General features: G+C 49.0%; 1 protein-coding gene across 2 annotated transcripts in view; it reads right to left on the bottom strand.

The window, feature by feature from the left end:
• The window catches only part of DAG1 (dystroglycan 1), a 49,647-nt gene that overhangs the window by 9,147 nt on the left and 15,588 nt on the right, over positions 1-24,912 (bottom strand). For both annotated transcript variants that reach the window (XM_066195193.1, XM_066195194.1), the window contains exon 2: positions 5,928-6,331. In XM_066195193.1, the coding sequence (XP_066051290.1) occupies positions 5,928-6,209 (282 nt within the window). In that variant the 5' untranslated portion in view covers positions 6,210-6,331. The remainder of the gene's footprint in view (positions 1-5,927; positions 6,332-24,912) is intronic.

Raw genomic sequence — 24,912 nt, 5'->3', positions numbered from 1 at the left:
AGCTACACAAAGTAGCTGCTCTGCTTTTATATGCTCATGAAAACCTGAATGAGAAGTTTACGTGTCTCCTGCTAATCTGCATTTTCCAGCCATTCAAGGAGCGAGTGAAGCCTCATGCACAGAAAGCAACCTCCCTCTCTGTGGATGTGGGTATAAGGCTGTGCTGTGGGCTCAGCCTGCCTTTTACACGAGCTGGGCTTTGTCTGACCAGCTTCTTCACCATCAGTAAAAGAGCTCTGCAACGGTGCAGGCTACGTGGCTACACCCAGCTCATGCCCCCCTCGCATACTCCTGCCATGACGGCTTCTTTTCCAGATGCGCCTCTGTGTTGGCTATAAGGACACCATTCAGCGTCCCACTCTGCCTGGGCAAGGGAACACAACAGCTGTTTCACTGGGAGGTCACTACAAAACATTGAGTGTCCCAAGAAATCCTCCTTTCATCGGTCCATGCAAGCAGCTTGGAAGGATTTGTTTAGCCTGATTGTTGGAGCGGGAAGGCGCAGCCCGCCCGCGCCAGGGCTAGGGTCAGCACGGGCTGCCCACACCCCGCTTTATCCCTTGTCCGGGGGGCGAGCACGGGGCAGGAAAAGCCTCAAACAGCTTTTAAAAAAAAGTTTGGTCAGGCTCTTCTTTCAGCACGACTTTTTATAAGCAAAAGGCCAAAGGGAAGCAAAAATACCACAAAGCAGGGATGCCAAACGCTGGGGGTTTAGTGCTGCCACTGCACAGCTAACCAGCCCTGGCAATTTATTCCTGCCATCAGCAGATTGCTGGAAAGCTGGTTTTCAAGAGCATGGCATGGAAAGGCAGACCGGATCTTGCAGTCTCAGGTCTGCTCCTTCGCAGGATTCTCATTATCATCACATTCCTCTGTCTCCCTGGATGCTCAGAACAACAACCTGTAAGAGCAGGACAAACCAAGGAACTTCCCAGCCCGTCTGAAAAGTCAGTTTATAATTAGACTGAGTCACATTTTCCACTCCTCCAAATTCAGAGCTTGTTACTAAGCGTGCACTGAAAATGCCAAATTCTCTGACTCGGTCTCACTGCAGGAAGAAGATAAGCGTCCCCCCCCCCCTCGGCCTCCCTGCAGGGATCTTATCAGCCCATCTTATCGCTCAGATTGCAGTGTGGCAACCAAGCAAAGCCCTCCCCAAGTCTTCTCCTTTGCCTGGACCTGTTCCAGGCACTGCCATCTATCCCAGTGTGCTCTCCTGTAAATAGCGGCTGTTACTGCACCTCCCGGTTAGTCCAAGAACACCAGGGACCCCAGGGAGAAGGTGAAGCTCAAATGCCTTGACACAGAGAGCCTTTTAAGATACCCAGCTTGATGACATAGCCCCTCGGGAGTGCTCTTTGCTTCTCTTCTTCCTTTGAGAAATGCCACTTTAATAAATTTCACATTCAGTTAAAATGCTTTGAAATAAAGATCATTGCAAGAGGAAAAAAAAAAAAGCCAGTATTTTGTGGTTTTCTTCCCTGAAAGCAAGTGTGTCCTGGCACTGCAGGCTGGCTGCCAACATCCAGCCCTTGGCTTTGGGGTTGGAACAGGATTGAGGTGAGCAGCACAGCCCTGACAGTAGATACCCATGTCAGGACTCCTGCAACCCAATCTCTGCGGATCCTGTTTATAAATCAAGGTCCCTGAAATCTGATGAGAGCAAAGCTGTTCAATAAAAGCCACTTCAGCAGATGGCAAACAGAACAACCATTGGAAACTCAGCCTCCTGCTTGGAAAGTTTAGTGGTGGACTTGGCAGTGCTGGGTTAATGGTTGGGCTGGATAATCTAAAAGGTATTTTCCAACTTAAACAACTCTGTGATTCTATGAAAGCAAGACTCCTTTTCTTCCAGATGAATATCCAGTCTCTGATAACCTCCAAACCCACTCCATAGCCGCACTGTGTTTTTCATCTGAGTGAAGTCTGTTCTAATCACTTTCCCACCAGCTATGTTTGCTTACAGAGACAGCTTCTCAGAGCCTCTGCTATGTGTTTTACCAGTTTTCCCAACAAAGCCCTTGTGAAACCGTGCACTTCAAACCTAAAAATAATCAGGGGCTAAGACATACCTGGGAATGCTCACCTGTGCCCACCTGAGCTTCTCAGCATTGGCTACAAACGCACGCAGATCCGCTCTGTGGGATCCATCCCACACCGAACACTACCAGGACTGAAGGCAGGTCAGCAGCTTTACATGACCTTCAAGGAAGAAACAGCAAATCTCCTGCTCTGGCAGGGATGTGCCTTGGGAAGCACTACACACCAGGAGTTTCTCTCCTTCCAGCATGCTTTATAGATCCATCTTTAAAGAAAAGTTATTTAATAGTGTCTCTATGTATTGTGGGTATATGCATTTAGGATATCAGGCTGTGCAAGGGCTCAGTTCCTTGTGGGTGCTGTATCCTGGTGGGGATAGCATACCTTGGCTGGTGGGATGAGTGGAGAACCATGTCTGGCAACAGCCACCACCCCAAATCATGCACCTCACCTTTTGTCCTCTTCTGTGACTCAACAACTGGAAGCAGCAAAAACTACAGACCTGGATATTTCAGCTGATCGGAAGATGTCCAAACCGAAGCAAAGCAGACACGGAAAAGCAAACGTTGGTAGGATATATCAAACAAGGTTATTTACAGAAGAGAAAAGGAAGTTTTGATGCTTTTATAAAAGGTTCTGGTAAAATTTCATCTGGAATGTTTTGTAATGCTGTGGTCATGCAAACGTAAGAAAAATAAACTCAGGCTGGAGGAGGTGCAGAAGACAGCTGCAAAGCTGAGGGGAAGGAAAGCAAGCTTATTTTATGAGAAAGAATAAAGAGGTTGGCTTGTTTAACCTAATAAAATCAAGATGGGGAATAAGCCTGTCACCTATAAATACATAAGGGATGTAAATATTATGAAGGTAGAATTTATTTAGGCTAAAGGGCAGCACATATAAATATTTCTAGCCATCTCTAAATTTAGGCTAGAAGTTGCATTTTTAATCAGAGCAGCCAAATTCTGGAGTAGCTTCAAACAGAAGTGGCAGGAACAGGAAATCCAACTGGTCTTTGACCAGAGCATGTGTTCTTTGACAGCTGAGAGGTAACAGGTCAGACTCCACACAGTCCTCAGTGGAAATGGGGTTAAGAAGATGATGACTGGTGAAGGTACCAGCACTAATGCCCATGTTTATTCTGCCCTAGCCAGCATTTGCCAGGAGCCAGTGGGAACCCACCCACACGTTGTCTGTATGGCAAGGGGGCTGTATGATACAAGGAAATTGGGTGGTTTAACCCAAACCTTGTAAAAATACCAATGTTTTGGTGTCAAATATGACAGGAAGGGCCGCAAGATGCCTTTTAGGAAGGCACAGCAAGGAATTCCAATTTCCAGCTACCTTCAGACAGTGGGAGAGCAGTCTTACAGCCAGATGCCCTGCTATAGTGAAGAAGCTAGAGGACAGCATCTGGACTGACCTCCTGTCAAATCCAACAAGTGCAATACCTGCAAGCTCCAGCTGCTTTCCAGAGGACATGATACTGCTTGACCAAGGCACTTGCTTGGGAACACAAGGCAGAGGGGAAGGGCGTTACCACAGCCCCAGTGCCTTGCAGGCTCTGAGCAATGTGGAAACAGACTTTGAAATTATGACACGTGGTAGTTTTTTACTTCTTTTCTCTGCTGCTTGAGCACATTCAAATAAACTTGCTTTTGTCCTTAGCCATAAAACTCTCACCTGTTGTTCAGTAGCTTTGGGGGTGGCAGGGAAAGGCTGGGGATGGCTCCCAGGAGCACATACCTGACTGTGCAGGAGTGCGTGCCTGTGGGGCACTCCTCCAGCACGCTACAAATGCCTGGCGTTGTTTCCATCCCACAACCGAGTTTGCAGAGAAAAGTATTTTGTCTACAGCTGGCTGGAATCTGCTAACAAGCAGGGAGACGATCTGAGAAGGAGTTTCAAGGCAATCCCCACCACAATCCTAGAAATAATCAGTGCAAATCATCTAGAAATGAAGCAATCACACTTTCTCCAGGCTCCAGTGGGAGATTGGGGACAGCCACTGTCAGCATTTTTTTAATAAAAAGTTGTAGACAATTTCTTTGAAATTTAAGAGGAAAAAAATATAAGTAACCATGTCTCATTGTAAACCCTGCCCCATCTCAGAAGGCACAGCCCTCATTCTTTCTTAGCAGGGTTTAAGTACACCAGAGACTAAGATTCAGAAGTCTTATGCTCCAGCTGAGAAATGCCAGGCAGCCTGAGAAAAAGACCAGAGCCACCTGCCCTGAAATTTACCAATAAAACAAAAATGCACCCTACCACCCAAAAATGCCTACGCAGTTCTCACTAGCCAGGAATCAAATCCCCATAGCAAAGGTCAGCTGTGCTCAGCAGCCAACATGCACTCTCTGCAAGGAGAACCCTTCCAGAGACAGCAGTGAGAGCCTGCTGCATTTTTCAAATCAATTTCAAGGTGAACAGATGCAACATGCACTCGGGTAAACCCAGGGATAAGCATGAAAATCACTCCCAGAGTTTGTTGAACTACACACAACCAGGTGGATCCTGCTGCAGACCAGTCCATTCCAGGCTCTCCAGGCACACTGGTGTTGGTCAACACACCTCACATCTATAATTCCTGCACCTACCTGAGCTATCACAGAGAGACTTCTGGGCCAGGAAAAGACGACAGAGGATGTTGTGGTGTTTTATAAATACTGACACTTATTCTTGACATCAAAGCAGCTATTAGACAACACCAGAACAAACCACTTGGATGCAAAATCCCAAACCAAAGTTATCATTTCTGTAACATGAGATCCAGGGCTCACCACAGGCTTTGGCAGCCCAGTGCTGTACAGGTGCCCTGTGCTCTGAGCACAGGCTGTGGGTGAGGCCGGGCAGGGACCTCAGCCATGGGTCAGCTCAGAGTCACTGAGACCAGCCTGGCCCCTTCCCTGACTCCTCCGGCCAGGGTCTCACCCACTGCCCTCCTCCCTCTGTCTGCCCCTCTGGCCATAACAGCTGCATTCTTCAGATCTTCTGCCCACCCTGGCACATCATGGCCCGGCACCCTCGCTGGAGCCAGCAGGATCACATTTCAGGATTGGGATAACTGTCTGTACACAGAGCTAAACCTAACCTGCCTTCAAGGAGATACTGAGATGTCAGACTTGCTCCTGACTTGCTCTCCATCTCTCTCTGATCTTCCAAGACACACCAGAAGCTTGTCTTTTTATAATGCTCTATAATGCTCTTTGAAAAGAAATCCTGAGACTGGAAGGCAGTTCTGTTTTTTAAGAAGAGAATTTTCTGAATTTCATGTGATCCAAGCAAACCCTTCCAGGAAAGGACTAACAGTGAGCACACCTGTGTTTGGCCGTGTCCCTGCCTTCCTCTGGGCTATTCTAACCCTCTCCTGCACTCAGGACTGATTCCAAAACTCAGTTTTTAGGTCCTTGCAGTGCCAGTGGCATGAGTTTAAGTCAGATAAGGGGAAAGGCTACCATCTTTCCCAACGGGATTTAGGGGCAAGGTCAGGAGAGACAGTGTCACAAACAGCCCAAAGTCCCACTGGCAGGACAGGGTCTGTTTGTCTGGCAATGTTTTGTTACCACAGTGAAGCAAACTCCCCAAGCCTGAGCAGCAGTCCCAGGGAATCCATCAGATCCCAGGGCAACACCTCCTCATGAATGTGCCCATCGTTCCAGGGGCAAAGCATCTCATAGTTTAAATACAGCCAACAAACCCAATTAGTCATCCCCAAGAAGTCTTCTCTGTTACAGAAGAGAGAAACTTTGCAATGACGTGAGACTAAGTTTTTCTAAAAATCCTTCTGCAGTCCTACAAAACTGTAAGGCTGTTCCCAGCCCCCCTCATGACCCAGCTCGATCGTGCAGGAATACAACTAAAAACGATCCTCGGGGAATGGTGTTTCTCACCTGAACAACTTCTCCATGGGAAGCAATTAAATCTGTGGGGATGGAGACTCTGAAGTAGCGTCCCACCACCGCAGAGCTGTCAGGAATGCCCACCACAGCCGGCACAGTCTCCCGGAGGTCCGAGAGCACCGAGTGCATGGAGGCCTCCAGCTGGTTCTCCCAGTCCCGAACCACTTCTGCCGGCTCGCTGGGCCAGTGGCACTGAGCAGAGGCTGCCAGCAGCAGCACGGGGAGCCAAGTCCTCCCCAGGACAGGGGGTTGCAGTAGGCATCCAACAGTCATTCTTCCCAGCAGCCTTGGCAACGGTGCTCCAGCCAGAAAGGGGATCACAAGGAATCTGCAGGCACCACAGCAGCGGATCCACCAGTCCTTCACAGCAGCCTCATCCTAGGAGTCCTGGGAACCTGGTTAGACATAGGAAATCCAATCAGCACATTAATTAAGATACCCAAGCCAGCCAGTCAACTCACAGTGACCTTGCAACGGGCAGAGGGCTACTGGCCATGTTACTCTCTGTGCCTCTGCTTTTGATTTAATTGCAAGTTACCACAACCATCAGAAAGCACAAGCTTCTAAGCTCCTCTTCTGACATACACCATCTCCAAAGAAACAAGATCCTCCTGCTTTTCCATGCACACAGCCATGTTTCTGCTGCTCTGGAGACACGGCATCCCGAGATAGCCACAGGTAGGGAGACAGGGGAGATACAACCAAAGCTGAGACTGAGCACAACACTAATAGTTGACCTTTCAAGGCAGGCTGAAGGCAGGCTGGAATATCACTGGATTTAAATGCCAGTTACCCAGCAGGAAAGGTAACAAGAATCCTTTGGAAGTCCAAAGCTGCCATCCTAATTGCTTTACACATGACAGATGCTTCTGTTCCCCTGACCCAGGAGCCTGGTTTTCAAGCCAGGCCTTCTCACAGGTCCAGCTTTTTGTATTAGTGTGTTCAGAGTTGATCTGGGGGCCAGCAACATGCAGCCCCAAATCAGACTGGAGCGAGCTATGCACACACAGTGTTTTATGCTGCCATCCAGCTCTCTCCTGCTTGCACAGCTCACCTCTCCCCATACTCTGCCAAGACACATCTCCAGCTCATCCTCACTTTCTTGTTTTGTTCTTACACTTCCTCCCCATCATTCCCACCTCCCTGCTTCCCTGGATCTCCTTTCTCTCCTTTCTTCCTTTGGCCATTGTTTCTCCTTAGCTTCCCCAGCTACTTCTCCCTCCAGACTGCATTCAGCCATGGCAGTCACAGATCTGTGCCATCATGTTCCTCTTCACAGACTGCTTGCAGGAGACCAACGCATTCGTGGAACAGGACAGAGACATCTGGGACCCAAGGGAAGTTGTACTGCACACCCTGGTATCCCAGTTTGCAGTCAGCACAGCCCCTGGTAACTAGATTGCAGTAATGAGTGGAATGGTGGGCTACACAGGATAGCAGGACAGACACACACATCAAGCAGATGTTGTTCAATGCCAGGAGCACACAAGACTGGGTTCCTTAATGCCTTGAACCAACTCCTTTTTCCCAGGCTGAGAGAGAAGTGGCTCCAAATTCCTAGAGCAAACCAGCACTGCCTCTAACCACTGGCTCCCAGTCTGATTTATTTTAGCCTGTTCTGTCTACACCATAGTGATGCACATCAGGCTGTCCTAAGAGACCCTGGAGTCAGTCCGTGTGGGAAGGGAAATCCCACTGCTTCCTGCCCTTGCAGAGCTCTGGGAGCAGCACGACAGGGCTCAGCTGCCCGCTGTGCTGTGGCCAAGAAGGGTGTACTGCCCACCAGAGGCTTGCAGAAGCAGGCAGAGGGTCTGCCCATGCAGGCACCCAAGCCCAAGGCTAGGATGCTCTAGGAGCAACAGGAGAGATAAGGTTTGGTTGCTGACCCTAAAGCCTGAGCTCTAGAGAAGGTGAGAGGCAGCATGTAAGGACCTGCACATCTGCACCACTCGATGGACCTTTCACAATAAACCCCACACAGAGAGGGGTCGACACCTCCCACCCCAAGGTAACGGGCCCAGGGCACAGCTGCAGCCAGCACAGAGGGCTGTGGGTAGTAGGAATTAGGAGCTGAATGCAATAACCTCTGGCTACAGGATCCACGAGGCAGATACTCGATCTGACCGCGGTTCTGCGGAGAACCCGTCTCAAGTGAAAGGCAGAAGAGACAGCAGAGGCAGGATAACATTGCTGGGAAGCACAAGACAGATGGGACGATGGCTGGTAAGAAGGTCAGTGCCACAGAAAAGCCCACTCCCTGCTGCTCTTGTGCTTCCAACTGTCTGAGCTGACTGGGAGGGGAATATACCAGATGAAACAACAAGGAAGGTGAAGCCAGGCTCTTCCCAAAGGCAAACACAGACCCACAGAATCTGCTGAGTTGGAAGGGACCCAATCAGGATGATCAAGTCTAACTCCTGGCACTGCACAAGACACCCCAAGAATCCCACCATATGCCTGAGAGCCTTGCCTGAATGCTTCTTGAGCTCTGTCAGCCTTGGGGCTGTGACCATTCCTTGGGGATCCCATTCAGTGGCCCACCACCCTCAGGGTAAAAAACCACCAGCACAGGAAGGTCTTCACCCAGAGAGAGGTGCTCGAGCTGCTTCTCCAGAGTTTATCCTCAGAAAGTGGCTGCTAGGTAAGGACAAGTCATATCCCTATAGGGCACATCTCTCCTACCAGCTCCCTGTGTGGTCAGAGGAGGATCTGAATCACACTGCAGTTGATTTCAGATGAGCACAGAGTCACAGGTAGGTAACTCAGAAGGTAAATTTACTCAGAAGGCAAATGAGTACCCCAGTAGGTATCTGGTGGAGAATATTCAACAGGCCATGTGAATAAACTACAGAGATGATGCAGACACCTTCAAGAGGTCCTGAGGAAGTCACTGCTCATCATAGTGGGAAATGAGGGGACTCTTTGTCCCTGCACTGTGCCTTAAAAAGCTGAGAGAACTACCTCCACCCTCCACGGAGCCTGGAGCCTGGCCACTGAAGTGATGACGCCTTGTCCATGAGCTAATTCTCCTGAAACCCATTTGTTGGAAAGTCCTGACGTGTATGGCAAGCACGGGCAGGATCAGAGACCTGTAGCTTGGGGAGGAATGTGGCAGCAACCCCATGGCTGCTGTGGGGTCAAGATGCTGTCAAGAAAATGTGACTGCCTCTCACTGCCGCACTGAGTATCCACACCTGAGCAGACAGCCAGACACACAGTGTACAACTGCACAAGGCTACACAAACAGCTGGAGAGGTGCTTCAGGCCAGTGCCTGCCCTGTCACACTGCAGTGGAGCTGGTGCACGAGCGAGGTACAGCTCTGTGTTGCTCAGCCAAATGAGGTGATCCAGCCTGGGGCATTTTTGTTGGATGGAAAGGAGCATTTGGGCAGAAAGGAGCTGGTTCTTGATATCTGTGGTGAGCAGGAGAGGAAGATGAAGTCATCACCTCTTTCAGAAACACTTATTGAAGCAGGCAAACAGACACTGGCCAATATGTGCCCCTCAGCCCAGTAAGTGGCCATTATGTGCTCATACGACACTTGCAGGTTGCAAATTCAGAGTTCCATTTTAGGGAAGCTACAGAAGAACGGGTTCAGCATATAGGAGTGGAGAACACAGGAGGTATAGGAGTAATTCCGTAGCTGATAACAAAGAACAAACAGAAGAGCTGAGAACAAACATGCGCCACCAAAAAAAACCACCTCTTGACACAGCTCCACCTCACTACACAATGGACAGAAGCTGAAACACTGCCAGCTTCTCACAGTGTGTGAAGGAGGAAAAGCAGGGTGGTTCCAGCTATCAGGAGAGCTGTACAAGTCATTGCCCTGCAGTGCAACATGGACTATCAATGCAAGGTGGAATACTTTTTGGGATAGGATCCCGTGCCTAAAGCCAGCAGTGCTGCTCTGCAAGTCTACTGGCCACCAGCACTGTGGGTCTGGATGCAGCAGCAGAAGAGTTAATGCTATCTGCAGCAAGGCTGGAACAAGTGATGGGGACCTGTCCAGTGCCTCTGGTTTGAGAGCCCACACCACCTCACACGGCACTACCATGGGCACAAACCTGACTCAACTGAGAAATTACCACAGCTGTATTTGGAAAAAGTCAGTGTTCTGGGTCATTGTCCATGACCGGTGAGTGGCACAGAACTGGAGCTCTCCAGGAGCAAAAACCTCAGTGCTTCACACAGTTTCCCAGAAATTCAAAACAGGGCCAAGACCCAAACACAGATGGAATTCTGCAGGCGGTTTCCTGCTGATCTCTGGGAAGCATCAGGCCATAGAGCTGACTGACTTAGACAGTATTTCCCAGTTATGAGAGAAGGCTAAATCACCCCAGCTTCTCTACACGGCACCATGCTCCTCCTTCCAGCAGGATCTGCACTGCCCAGTTTCGCAGAACAAACACAAAGGTTCAGGTTAGTCCTGAATTTCAGGATGTTTCCTTCTGTCTGATCTTCTGAAAGAACAGACTTTCTCTTTATTCTTCTGCTTCTGTGAGAGCTCTTTTGGTCTCAAGTTCAAGCCTTCAGAGTGTTGGATGAAACATCAAAGTCAGTATCAACATCTGCTTCAGTCCTAGCACTCGCTACGTATGCCAAGGTTGATTCCTGATCTCCAGTGCCAAACCCCCGCACAGAGCCAAGGAACTGGGCCTGCTTGGTGAAGTTATGGTGCTGCATTTGATATGATGCTGACTTGTCAGGGCAATGCTGGAATTTGCTCCTTCTCCATGCAGGTAGGAGATCCACTGACACAGTAGAGATATGCTGTACCTTTGTAATCCAGGAATGCTGAACAGTGCAGGCAGAAGATGGGACTGAAAGGAAGGGCAGAGAGCAGGAAAAAGTAGCTACTCCCAGCCATGCATTTTCCCAGAAACCTTTCCTTCTGCCCATCACAGACCCAGGAGTGTGGGGCCAGGGGAAGCATCCCAGCCGGAGGAGGGTGGCTGTCCTAGAAATGACTCTTCCTCTGTGGCCAATTACAACACCACTTCAGCAAGAACCAGTGAAAGTGAAGTTTCTGTCCAGCTGCATCTAATCCAATTGCTCAAGCACACAATCACATCACTGGGCTGCGGTAATTAATCACCACCAGCATATTAATGCCACTGAGCCGAGCGTGCAGAAAGCTCAAGTAACTGCCGTGCAATTCTCGACTCTGGTTAAGAAGGTATTTAGGAGTTAGGAGGAATCCCACTTACCTGACTGCTTATTTACCAATATCCTCATTAAAGAAAGCATTAAACAAGTGGCCTGTCTTTAAGGAAGCCAACTCAGACAAAAAGACTTGGTGCAACTTTGCAGAGCGGAGCTATTGTCTCTGCAAAGATCTCCCGTGCGTGTTTCCACAGGAGGATCTCTGGGCAAGTCCCGTCAGCTATCGCGCGCCTGCGAGTCAAGGCAGCGAGCAGCAGGAATGATGAAATCCAGCGTCCCTGGCCAGGCACACAAAGATGGCACTCTGCCGGACGTGCTCCCCGCTCCAAAACACGACAGCAGGCACCCCCGGTGCCAGCCTGGCGGCGCGGCCCGGGCAGAGGCAGCTGGTGCTCTGTGCACGTCTGCGCTGTGCTGAAGGAGTCCAGGAAGGGGGGGCAGGAGGGACAAACAGCTCAGGGGCAGGGTGTCTGGGCACAGCAGCCCATCATCAAGTTATGAACTAACAGCCTCTTCATGCCCAAGAGCATGCTAGCCTGCAAACCTGACATGTAGTATGTACAAAGAACACCCTGGAGCATGAAATCTAGGAAACAGTTTCTGTGCCTGCCCTGCTCCGGACATACCCTGAAACAAAGGCAGCAAGCCCTTCCAACAGACTATGTTAAAGGCTATGGGAAGTGCAGCAAATGCCTCTGGGGGTTATTTCCAACCTCAGTGGCTTCTGCCATGTACATTCACAGATGATCCAAGCTCCAGACGCTGCTGCACATGGGATGAGTTACAGACAGGGATGTATAGAACAACCACACAGAGACACGCTGGACACACACACAGACTCGGGGCAGGCATCTGCCACGAGGGAACAGGCCAGGAAGAGGACAGAAGATTCACCACCAGACATAGCTCCCCACTCCACATTGCTTGGACTGAGAGGATCCTGTCCTGCACAACACTAACCAGGCGTCTCTAGAGATGGTGGCCTTGCACGGAGACTGGAGGACAAGCTCATGCAGTTTCTGGCTTAATGCTGCACTCACAGCTGCCTGCTCAAAGCCACACGGGCACCAAAACCAAAGCACAAGCAGCTCACGATCAGAGATCAGACTATGAGAGCACCTGCCTGCGTGGGGAGCCCCAGATCAGTGCCCCTGAGGCCCCTGGAGCCCCTTCCACCCTCTACCCCCAATGGCCATCAAGAGCTGGTCACCCCAGACACCATCAGCTCAGGAGGTATGAACCAAGCTGTACTCAATTCTTCACCTAAAACTTCATTTGAACATGGTGTGCCCACCGTGTATTGCCACCACATTAAACGTGGTGAAGGTGCCCAGAAGTGACACACAGCCCAAAGGACGTGCGCACAAAAAGAGCTGTTTTTTTCATCCTTGTCCCTTCTTGAATTTCTGCGCTGCTCGTCTCCAGCACATCTGGTGTCAGTAACAGGAAACCCCGACGCCAAAAAACAAACTCAAACAGCCCCGAAACAGCAGTGCTAATAATGTGGGCTGGGCAGGGAAACTAGCAGCACCCTCCTGCTGATGGGGAACTCGCCTGCAACCTGTCACCAACGTGTTGCTTTCAAGTCCCAGAGGCTGCAGGCAGGTTCGTAACGCTTGTGCGGGAAGTGGTCACCGCCACCAACACCTTGCAGCAGTTTTTATTCTGCAAGAGCAAGCACCAAGACACTTCACTTTCCTGTAGCTGAGAGGAAGCTTTCTGCTACCCTCATCACCACTCCGTGAGAGTGAGAAAAGATGCAAAGAGCCTTTAGTTTTCCCTGTATTGCATCTGTCCAGAAGCTGGGCTGCTACACTGCCCTCCCCAGCTGGGGACTCCATTCCCAGAAAAACTACTTTTCCTGGAAGAGGTAAGCACTGAGGATATGCTCCAGTAAGCACCTCAGAAAGTGCTGTGCAGGGAAGGAAGCAGCCTGGTAGTCCCAAAAACCCCCAGTCAGGGCACTCCTGCTGAGGTATGTGCAAGGGGCACTGCAGAGCAGCAGCAGAAGCACAAAGGACACAAGACCCCTTTTGGCAGCTGGAGCATGTTTTTTCTTCCCTGCAGAGCACATTTCCTCTGCAAGATGGTGTGGCAAGACTTGTGGCAAGACTTGTTCTGGAGGCAGCACCTTCCCCAGCCTCCTGCAGCCCTGCGGGGGGGAAGCAGGAGGGATGAGCATGGTACCCAAAAGTGCCTCTTGATTATGCACTTCCACGCTGACCTAACAGACCTGCTGGAAGACCATCTGTATGTCCCCCTGCTCATCCACCCTGCTGGACTGGCCCTTGCAGGCTCTGTGAGCTACTTGCCCTGTGCTGAAGCCATGTGCTGAGTGTCCGCTGTGCCTGACCTGCGGCAGTGACCGGCAGCTGCAGATTTTGGCTAGGCAACACTCCTGACTCTTTGATGAAAGTTTCAGCAACCACAATCAATCCCTTCCTCCACTCTGTTATTCCCAGACAGCCAACTCAGATGATATCTTCAAGTGCATTCAGTTGAAAGGAAACTCAGATATTATCTTCCCAAGTATTTAGAAGGCCTCAGAGATCTTTTTTTCCCCTGTAATTACAAACACTGCAGCCAGGTAGAACTGCCTTTTGCTTGCTGCCAGCAGCCTGGAAAAATTAGGATATAAACATCCACCAACAAGCCAAAGCAGAGGGACAGCTTCAACAATGCCACCCCACACCTCTTGCATCCTGTGAGCCAAGCCCATCTCAAGGGAAAGCTGGCAAAGAAAAGTGATGGGAATCAAAGGTATAAAATGGATCCTTCCTGAAGGAAGCTGGAAGAGAACAAAGTGGGATGCACTGGGGCACTAGGGAGATGAGAAACGAGCCCACGCTCTCCTCTAATAAAAGGACCAGAAACCAAACTAACTGAAACAAAATGGGTTTCCTTAAGGATCCAGTGGGATCATGAACAGGAATGCTTAAAGTTCACATGGGTTTTTTTTTTTAAAAAAAGGGGTGGGGCAGACAATTTTATAGAAGGCAGAGTTACCAAGGCAGCTTTTCTGGCTCAAGCAGCACTTGATCCTGGGGACGGCATTCAGGGAAATGATGACTCGCATTCCTGTCCAGGCATCTTCTCCTGGCTGTTATTGGAAAGGGCATATAGACTAAATATACAGCTGCAACAGGGCAGAGCAAGGGTCTGTTTGCTTCAGGGCATGTACTGTAATGTGGCTTGGCTTCACTTGTGTTTCCAGTGCACAGCCAGCCAGAGCAAGTCCCTAAAAACTCTGCTTGCAGCTCCTGGTTTTGTCGGAAAACAGAGTGACAGTGTGTAAAAATCCTAATATTTAATTCTGTGTTTCAGGGAACATAAACTAAAGGCAGTACTAAAATCCACAGGAAATTAAACTAGGTAACTTTACGGAGAAAAAAAAAAAAAGATGGGACCAAGATCTCTTTCCATACAAATGCCATAAGAATGCATATTTTGAGGATAAACACAACAGATGTGTGTATATATATCTATATATACATGCACACACGCACGCACGCACACACACACATACAAATGTTTCATAAGTTCCCAAGGTTTAATAAAAACCAGAACTCAAGGCACCAAGATAAAACAGGGAGTTTAAAGTCCAACCTTCTCTTTAATAAGGAAGTTTTGTATCATGCTTAACCTGTCACTCATTCTGCAATGAAGACCTTGGCAACAGAAACAGAGGACACTGGGCTGGCAGCTGAGGCACCTGGAGACAAGGCAAGAAAGGAGTAAAACACAAGATGTCACTTTTTAAATGAGAGGGCTCTACAAGGTATCAGTCTGACCTTCTGCTTCTAAGCAAGCAGGTTGCTCACCAGCAAGTGCCAAAGGACATGTGCAGGAGCAGCTAATGTGACAGTCACCACTGTGTGTCCTGTCCCCTGGTATCACTTACCATCCACCAGCTGTTCCGAGTCTAATTCACACCTGTTAATGACCTTTGATAGAAGTCACCAAACTGGAAAGCGGGTTTCTATCAAAGAGGAGGTTTCTCCTGCTACAGAAAGAGGTTTAAACCAAGCCACCACCACCAACAGGTGACTGCAGCCTTTCCTCTGCCCCTCGCTCCAAAGGGACAGAATCATCCACAAATTTCCTGCAGCACTTGAAACCTCAGCCTGGAAAAACATTCCCTCCCTTAAGCTGCTCAGCTGTACCGTGCAGGAGATGTTCTTTATTGCTGTAGTCGTGACCACTGAAACGAATGAGACTAAAAAGATTTACATCTCTTGCTTGATTTCTTAATTGAATTAAAGGCTGAACAAAACCCCTTATGAGCTTCAGAGAATCCACATGGAAAAGAAACAACGAATATCCTAATTGGAGAGGAAGCTTCCACTGGACATTCTGTTTAAACAAGTACTAAAGAGTCCTTACAAAAAGAGAAAGACCCTGAGGGATAAACCCCTAAGTCCAGCGAGGCAGGAAATCTGGAGTTTTGGAGTACACATTGAATGGGTCACACAGAGGAGGGAGGTGAGCTTCAGTGTCTTTTCAGTCAAAACTCTTCCACCTACCAGTTGTCTATTTTATATTTATTTAATTTAAATAAATAAGCTTCTGCCAAATTAGCAAACAGAAGCTACCAGAGGGGTGACAGACATGAAAGACACTGACAGGCAGGGCAGTTCTGCAAATCACCTTCTTAGGAAACTTGATCAAAGTTTCAAATCCTGTTCTGAAAGAAATCCTTCTGAGGCTGCAACTCTGGCCTTACACTTGAATCAGAATGCTCATGGCAGGACCCTTGCCTGTGCTTTGACACATTTTTTTCATCACTAGAACAGCTTTTGGGCCTCCCTAGGACACGCTGGCACTGCGGCCACCAAGCAAGTGCTGGCTTTGTTAATGCTACTGAAGCAGGAGCACCCAAGCGTGGGCAGCTTGGGATCCTCCAGTGCCAGGAACACACAGCCTCGGGACTGCAGGCACCAAACCCAAATCTGAAAAGAAGAGTGTTGGTGGAGGTTTCAGAGTCACCTCAAAAAATGCTGTTTGGCTGAAGTGGTCTGTGGAGACACGGCCACATTCCAAGGGTTTATAATCACCTCCTGGGTATTCCACAAAATTCCTCAGATAATGAAATATTTCTAGCAGGTCCTTGAAAGTGCTCAAGCACCATAATTTCCTACAGGTTGGTGTCACAGTGCCAGGATTCAGGCACTAAGCAGAGGAATGGAGGCAAAGCTTTGGATCTCTCCCCCACTTGCTGCTGCTACCAAGGGGAGGCAAAGCACCAACGGCTGACATTAAGCGGAGACAGGAACCAAGGAAAGCAACACCAACAAAAAGCCATTTTCAGCACTTCAGCTGCGATGCAGCAGTATTTATGTTCTTTGTGGCAGTGTAACTAAGGGCAGGCACATTCTGTTTAGAAACATCCCACCATTCCATCAGCTTTACTACCCCACCCTGCAACTCCAAGCCAAGGCATTAAGATTCAACTTCACGCAGTTTCTCAGCCCTAATTTATTACTCAGCTAGCAAGACTGCCACAGCTCTTCATTTAAATATATTTACCCCCCAGTGACTAATGCGAGCAGCCAGGGCATCAGCTGTGGACCTCCAACTTTTAATGCTTCTCGTGAAAACTGTTCTAAATTCTTCTTGGCAGAGGAGATAGAAATATTCCAACTTTAACCATCAACCATAAAATGGGAAAGCTGCAAAATGAAGCAGCATTGCTCCCATGTCACAGAGGCAGAGAAAGCTTCTGGAGGAAGAATTAAGTTCCTACAGATCAGCAGCTTCCAGCTGGGCCACACCCTCCTTTAAAGCAGCAGAAATTCAGGAGTCGCTAAAAGCCACCAAATGAGCAACCTCTTCCTGCGGGTGCACATTTTTATAGATGCCTTCTTTTCCTGGAGACCAGGACTGAAGGGATGGATTGCTTCAACGACACTCTCTGCTCCTCACAGTCACCTCTGGCCCAAGCTGGCCACCCTTTCCTTCAAAGGGCAAGTCCAAAAGCAAGAGATCTCCAAGAGCACACACTTACCAAGGCAGAAGGACGGTGCATAGCTTCACAGGTCCATCTCCTTACCAGATGCTCTGGTGCAGGAAGACTGATTTAAATTACAAAGCAAAGATGAGCACCTTAAAAGACCAGACACTAACAGAGCCTGCATCGCATTCCTGCTGCATTAATTTCCCTGTATTATATTTGAACTAAATTATGTTGTTTAATTATAAAATAATCCTCATCTGGTTTTGACCATGCCCTCAATGGCTTCAGCCAGGAGCAGGGAAGACGAGCTGCTCATCACAGGTCCACTGGCGCAGAGATAGCTCCAGCTTTTCTCCCCACCCTGCTCTGGAATTGAGAAATCAAGAGACAAGTTCAATTATTTCAAGGCAAGAACAACGAATTCACCGCAGTGAGTATCAGTGAGAATTAGGCTTTTTAAAAAACACTAACATTCTGCTCCATTCTTACAGATAGTAGGACACACTCAGCCATAGCTCAAGCTCATTACTTAAACCAGGAATCATGCATTTAAGATCTGGGCAAGAAGGGCCAAAGAAACAACCCCGACAGCACAAAACCAGGTTAACTAAATACTGCGCAGGGTAACCTGCTCCTCTCTCACACAAAGCAGTTTCAAGGGTTGCTCTGAGCAATCCCCCGCAGCAATTCCAAAATAAACATCCTGCCATTCCCTGACCCCAAATTCCACAGACAAACAAGTCCAAAGGACTTAAAAATAGGATCAAACTGTCCTGCTCAGACACCAGACAAGTTATGCAAAGCTGAGACCCAAGGACAAACTGGGTAAAGAGCATACACAGGAGAAAGAGGAGGCAGAGAGACTGCAAGGACAAGGCAAGGAAAACTTATGTTTTCCTTCTGTAAGCAGCCACAGAGCCTGTGTAGTGTAACACAACTGCAACAGGTAACTGGCTGGCATGGTATCTGGTATCAGATCTCAAGAAATGGCCCTGAGATTTAGCCACAGCAGTAATTTTTCCCTCCTCCATCTTGTACAGGTCAGAGATGTTGAAAGCAACATCTGAATGTTTATGAGGAAAAAAACCCTAAATGACAGTGTATTTCAAATAGTGTGAGCACAGGCTGCATCCCTCTATTTTGACTTGCAATGCAGTCTTTACACAGGAGACCAAAGCTGCCTGCCCAGCCCGCTGACACTGTGTCCCACAGCTTTCTAGGTGACAATCTGGATGATTAAGGGACAGCAGCACAGACTCACAGCTGCACACTGGCATGCGAGATGACAGCAGCTGTGGCAACTCAAGTGGGCAGATTAAAATATGAGTTTAAGTTATAAAGAGAAAAAATGGAGTAAGATGGGACAGATCCTGTACTGACTTCTTTCCCAGTGCAAAGAAACACTGTGGAGCACGGGATGACTCCTTCTACAAGAATCCCAAGAATGGGGGCAAAGTCATCAGAGCTCCAATGTACGCCCCAGGAAAACAGAGTCGAATGCCATTCGGAGGCAACAAGGAAAATTAAACCAGCACTCAACTGGGTTTTGTAATAGTTTGATCCTCTCTGAGCTAAGCATCACCTTTTCTTGCCCACTGTGTGTGCTCCGGACACTCAGAAACCACTCTCCACATCGTAGCCAAGTTAGACGTACTCTGACTGTGTAACCCGTTGTAACAGCAACGCCTCGATGCCCCTTTTTCCACTACTTGGAGCTCTGCTCCCACAGAACCACCCTCTTCTGCCTTGGGGCACCCAGAATAGAGCAGAGCCCAGCCCCAGGCACAGTCTGTGCTGATGACCTCGGGAGAGAAATGACAACAGCCCCACTTCCCAGCCAACAGCCACCCACAACAGACCTAAGCATTCCCGGAGCTGTGTAACAGCAGACAAATGCATCTGTCCTTAATCACTTCTGAATCCACCCCCCACCAAGTCACTCACTTTGATTTCGGCTCAGCACTCGCCTGACCTTCATCACTAATGCGATGTCCAAACCCCAGTAATTAGTTTAAGAGGGCATCCTGTTACTTAGCACCCACTGGACTATCCCTGCTGTTCTCCCAGTCACATTCCTATGGCTGCACCTATATCCCAGTAAGTCTGAAACACTTCTCAGGAAAACCTGAGGGCTCACTGCTACCAAACAGCACAGAACATGAACAATTTAGCAAGAGCATATGGGCTCTATGGAGAGCGATGCACAAGCATCAGAGGAAAAAAGGCAGTCTTGGAGTTGCAGGAAGGCTGTGGAGCTCTAAAGGTGTGTTCAGCCTGCCTTCGCTTTACAGAGCTACTGCAGATGTGGGGAAACAATTAAACTGCTTATCACAGTACATCCCATTCAGGTTCCAGAGCCGGAGAGCAATTCCAATCCCCAGGTGGCAACGCAGCAATTAGGTATCCAAGGACATGCACCGAAGCTTTGCTTTGCTTATCTTAACTTCAGTGGTTATACAGCATTTCCTTGGCTTACTGTCTTTAACTGATTGTTGGTTCAAGGATGAGATCAGGTCAGTCCTGCAGGACCTTGTTGCACCTTGTACAGCATTTGGAGGATGCAGAATGGTCCAGAGGTAGGCGGGGAACTTACAAGTAATTCAGTTGAGCCAGCTACAAAGCCTGGTCACAATCCTCATTCCCTCACCTGGGGGGGCTGGGCTTAAAGTTCAAAAATAAAAACCTAATTACACCACAGCCAGGATCTCTACAACCTCTGAAGAGCAACTCTGGATTGGCCTCTTCTGAGCTTCATAAGGGGCGGTAGGAGGAAAATGTGGTTTTAGCAGCTCAGTCCATCCCTTATAAAGCAGAGATGCTGTGCCAAAAATAACCTGGCTTATTAGTTACAGTCACCAAGCACTCACTTAGCAGCTCCCTGATCAGGGACCACACTGTCCACACCGTGGCATCACCACAGTCAATTGTTTGGAGCAAACAAATCCAGGTTACAGACTTGAAACACCTTCCACACACAATCAAAAAACTCTTTCAAAGGTAATGATGATGTCTCCTACTGCAGGCAGCAGCAGCCACACTCCCTCTCACTTATTCCTCAAGACCTTATGTCAGCCAGGAGCTTTGCTCACTGCTGTAGATTGAGCCTAACCCCCCCCCCCCTCCCAACAGAGCATGATGCTGCTCTTGGTAACAAAGGCAACACCTAAAACCTCAAGGCTGCAAATAATGAGTTAATAAGTCAGAATACCTGAGAATTAAGGTTGTCCGTGAGCTGGTCCCAGCAAGTACCACAGTCTACTGCTTTTCTCCACCTCTACTCCAGCTTCTATCTGCCTTCGAGACAGGCGAGCCCATCACCCATCCATGACTGCCAGCAAGCAGCCCAGGAGAGACTGGATCCTGCTCCCAGCACTGGGTCAGTGGGAGAGGCAGCACCTCCCTCCCACTCTGGATTCAGTCCCTCTGGCCCCGGGCTGGAGGAGGTCCTGGATCTATGAAAACCAGTCTACAAAGCACCGGTGAACTGGGAGCCTTGCAGACCCCGGTAACCTGATAAGATCCATAAGATACAGGCCATTTTGCTGGGAGGGGAGATAGCACACAGATTGCAATCAGAACCCGGGGCTGCCAACCTTCCACGCAGCCTTTGTGCCACCCGAGGACCTCACAGTGCAAGCAGTTAGGGGCTGTTTGGTTTTTAAATACTGACAAAATAAAACTTAAAAAAAAAATCTTTCAACTTTTGGGAATGGCTGAACTGCTTCTGCTGAAAAGCTGAAACACAGACTGAGAAAGGGACACAGGATGGAAATTCAAAGTTCAGCATGGGAAATTCCAGTGCAAGCAGTTAAGTTCAAGAGTTAAATTCGACTCCCAACAGTCTCTGTGGCTGGTAGGGTGACAGTGTCACCCAGACACCGCTGCTGCACAATGCCCTGCGGAGGCAAAACTGCCCCAGCAGCTAAAGCAGGCCACCCCACACCCAAAGCCTGGATCCACTCCAAGTGGGAGTTGATTTGGGAAAATCCTGCACGAGGGAGCTCTGGCCAAATCGCTGCAAGTGGGAGGCAGCTCCTCGGGAATGTGCTGTGGGGCTCACGGCATCTGGACGTGCTGCTCCCCGGTTACTGCCGCTACACCCTGCTCCGGCACGGCCCCCGCTCGGTAACTCCCCTCGCAGGCAGCTCCATGGGAACACCGCTCCCAGCTGACCCACTTCCCGCTGGGAGCTGGGCAGGGCACCGGGAGCAGGCCGGGTGCCACGGTCCACAGGCCAGGGCAAGGGGCTCCAGGCAGGATGCGGTCAGGTAGCACTGGGAACGGCACTGTGACCACAATTGTTGCTTCAACTGCTGCCAAACTGCTCTAAAATCTGAAAGCGGCACCTCCCAACACAAGCCCCCTTTGGCCAAGGTGGTGCCCTGTGAGCAGAGTTTGAAAAGAGCATTTTGCTGCTGAAAAAAAGGGATGTTTCTGACATCTTTATTCCGTGCCTGCTCCCTTATTCTCACTGTGCTTATTCCTTGGGAAAACTATTTATTTCTTCCACTGTTCTTTCATAAAACCAAGCAACAATCTGAAGAAAAACTGCTAAGAAGGCTTGGGGCAGATGTGCCTTCATTTTTCTTAAAGATAACTCTTTACATCAGTAACGTCCCTTCAAAGGCAAATCACTGCGAACTGGGGCTGGGTGCCCGGAGCACTGCAGACAACAGCAAGATCCACATCAGCTGAGGTAGCCAGGGAAAATACCTGCAAGCCATTGACGGAGAGGTCTAACGACATCAGCCGCAAGCCTATGGCTTATCCCGGGCTTTGCCAGGACCAGTGCACAGAGACAGAGTGCATCCGAAGCACGGGGATAACACATGAATTCTGACACAAGCACAGCAGCCAGAATGAAAGCTTGGTGGGAAAAGTATCCATGTCGTCGTTTGTGATGGCAGGTTTGCTCTGCTTGTAACATACACTGCCAACACTCCCGGGAAAGCTGCTTAGAGATCAACAGATAAAGGCTTTTCGCCATTCAGCCTGTTATTTCATGTAAATCGGGTTGCCCTGCTACAAAGAGGCATTTCCATGTGAAGTGAAAGGTGCTTAAAAAATCAGGAGCAGCCACACCAAACTATGGCTCAATCTCTCTGAACCCCCGAAGTCCAGAGGATCCTGCTCCCCTTTTCACAGGTCCAGAACTGCAATCAAGAGTGTCACCGTCTTCTCACTCAAAAATGCAAATGATCTCCTCAAAGTTCCACCTCTTTAAAATAGGGTTTTTCCACTGAAATAACTCCAGACTCCTCTGAGATATGAAGTCATGTTTTGAAAAGCAACAGTGCAGAAAATTCAATTAACTAATCGAGTTTGTCTTCTGCTTGGGCACCACGGAAGCAAGACTTCCCAAATCCCATCCCTGAGACGTGGCATGTTATTGATGAGGTGTGCTGCTGCAACCCTTCCAGTGTGATTTACCGGGTCTGCCCCTGCCCTCCCCATCTTCTGGCCTCCTGGAGCAGGGAGTCCTGCACCAAGTATGACATGCTCCAGAAAACTGGGAAATCTACCCTGCTTTTAACTTCAACCTCAGAAGAGGCTGGAGGGAGTTGGAGAGGACAGGAGTAAACCAAGCTGGAGGCAAACAGTAGCTCTTTAGAGGAATAAACCACTCGTCAGCCTGTCGTGATTGATAAGTACATCTGCCAGTCCCCACCTGCTGTTCACATTCCTGGCATTTCTTTCTGCAGCATTTTTCCCCCAACTGCTGCAGAGATTTAAAGGAAGGGAAACAGGCCCCAGCCTTAACAAAATGAAGAGATATCGGGCCAGTTTTCTTGCATCACACTGGGCAATCTGCTGAAGGGGTTTATTGTAGGAGCCTTTGCAGGTTTTCAGAAACTTGTAATGGGTGTTATGTGCTCACTTTTGCTCTTTCCTGCCATCATACCTCTATTAAATTCCTGGCAGATAAAGCAGGGGGCTCCAAAAAAGCCTCTAGAGCCTCCAACCACACAGTCAAAGTAATTTTCTGCACTGCTCAACCACTCCCTAGAACACAAGGGACACAAGGGTGGAAATACACCAACTTCTCCAAAACAGAGACGGCACTGCTGCCTTCCCTGCAGCTGACCGGCACAGGCAGCAGGGAGTGCAGGCAGGACAGCTGTTAGTAGCAGCAGCAGATACTGCTGGCAGGGCAGGAGCAGGAGTTATAGTTCTGTTTTTCAGTCCTGCACATAGGCTAGGAGTTTCTCCCTTTCATCGTCAGTTTTAACGTGGTGAGAAGGTGATGGAAAATAAACCAGTACAATAATAGCAGAGGGTGAACATGAGCCTGCTTGTTGTCAGAATATGAAAAAGCAGCTCTGAGGAGCTCTTAAGAGATTCAGTGTCTAAGTTCCCAACCTCTCTGTCAAACTAGATCAAAATTAGCTATTAGGATCAAGTTTATTAGAGCACATACCCGTAATGAAATTGTATCAGGCTGGTTGCTGCAGGGAGCCAAGGCAAAGTCCCATTTCTGGAGCTCGGGTGCCCCAGCACCCATCTAAAGTGATTTCCTTTCACCGAAAGATGAACTCGGACACAACTGTAAACAAATCAGTGAGGTTTTACTTATTTGCAGTCTTTGGGGAAGGAGGGAAGAGGGAGCAGGAAACAATTGCAGCTTTCCCCATGCCTGGAAGAGGAGCAAAATGTGAACAAAGCTTTTATTTCAGCCCAGGGTGGATATTTCCATGGCAGGCAGCACCACTCCTTAGGGCAGAGAGCACAGCAGAACCTTTATAAATCAAGGACAGTGCGATACAAAATCTGACTGACCCTGGATGCTTGTGGGGAAGAGCCCAGTCCCAGAGAGCTGTGGCTCGGAAAGGACATCCCAAACCCTGGGAGCACCAGCCACTCCTCTGCAGACAGTTCTTGAGTATATTTCCCAAAGCTGCCACACTCATTCACATGAAGGAGCCCAGAGTTAGCAGTGGTGAGGAGAAGGGGAGGGCGAGCCAGGGGCGAGCAGTGTTTGATTAGTCGGCTAATGCGTGCAGCTGTCCTCCGGTTTTACGGCCCTTGGAGGAAATTTAAACAGAAACTTTCTATAAATTAACTGCCCATAAAATAAGCATGTTTTCTCAGCACACCAGAAGGTCAGGAAAGGTCTGCTCAGCCCCCTGTTCCCAGGACACGGCCAACAGCCTCCACAGTTGCTGTTTCTCTTTTTGAAGCACGAGAAACGTGAATTCAGCCCGTGCAGCAGTGAGCTGGCAAAAGCATGCTCACAGAGCAATCAGAGTCATTCTCCATTCACAGCAAACTAATAATTTATCTTTCCCCTAAAATCTCCAATGCAATCCAGATGTCTAAGTAGTCTTTGTCCCAGAAAACAAACTATACCATGGCCTCGGAGAGACGGCTCTGGCCCCGCTTGCCAAAGTCCTCGCAAGGGTGTTTATTCTGCGGGGGTGACACACACATCGATTTCAACCCCTGCCAGGTCTCGAAGCTGCATGCGTTAAGGTGGTTACAGACACTCTACTACCCCAACCCTGCTGGTTTCCTCTTCATCGAGAGGATTATTTAAGGGCTGCCCTTAGGGATATTCTGTTGAAAAAATGCACCTGACATGTTCCTAGTTTTGAGGAAATCAGGAGGATGGGAAAAGCCAGGGTGAAGTGAGTGCAGCAAACATGGGAAATAAAAGAAATAAAGCAAATTGCTCAAGGGAGCATGAGGAGGACAAGTGTGTGTGGTCGCCCTGAGCCATGGGAGGAGAGGCCCTGTCACTGAGGACCCTGGGAAGGGCTGTTTCAGCAGGGGACAGGCTGGATCATCCCAGGAAACGAAGAATGAGGCATTTGGCAGAAGGGCTGAATTCCTCTGGCAACAAAGGTTAAGCACACAGC

This window comes from Chamaea fasciata, unplaced genomic scaffold (assembly GCF_029207755.1).
Source record: "Chamaea fasciata isolate MVZ Bird 193981 ecotype frontalis unplaced genomic scaffold, bChaFas1.0.hap1 SCAF_13, whole genome shotgun sequence".
NCBI lineage: Eukaryota > Metazoa > Chordata > Aves > Passeriformes > Sylviidae > Chamaea > Chamaea fasciata.
Note: the sequence above shows the minus strand (reverse complement) of the source record. Positions and strands in the feature narration are given on the sequence as shown.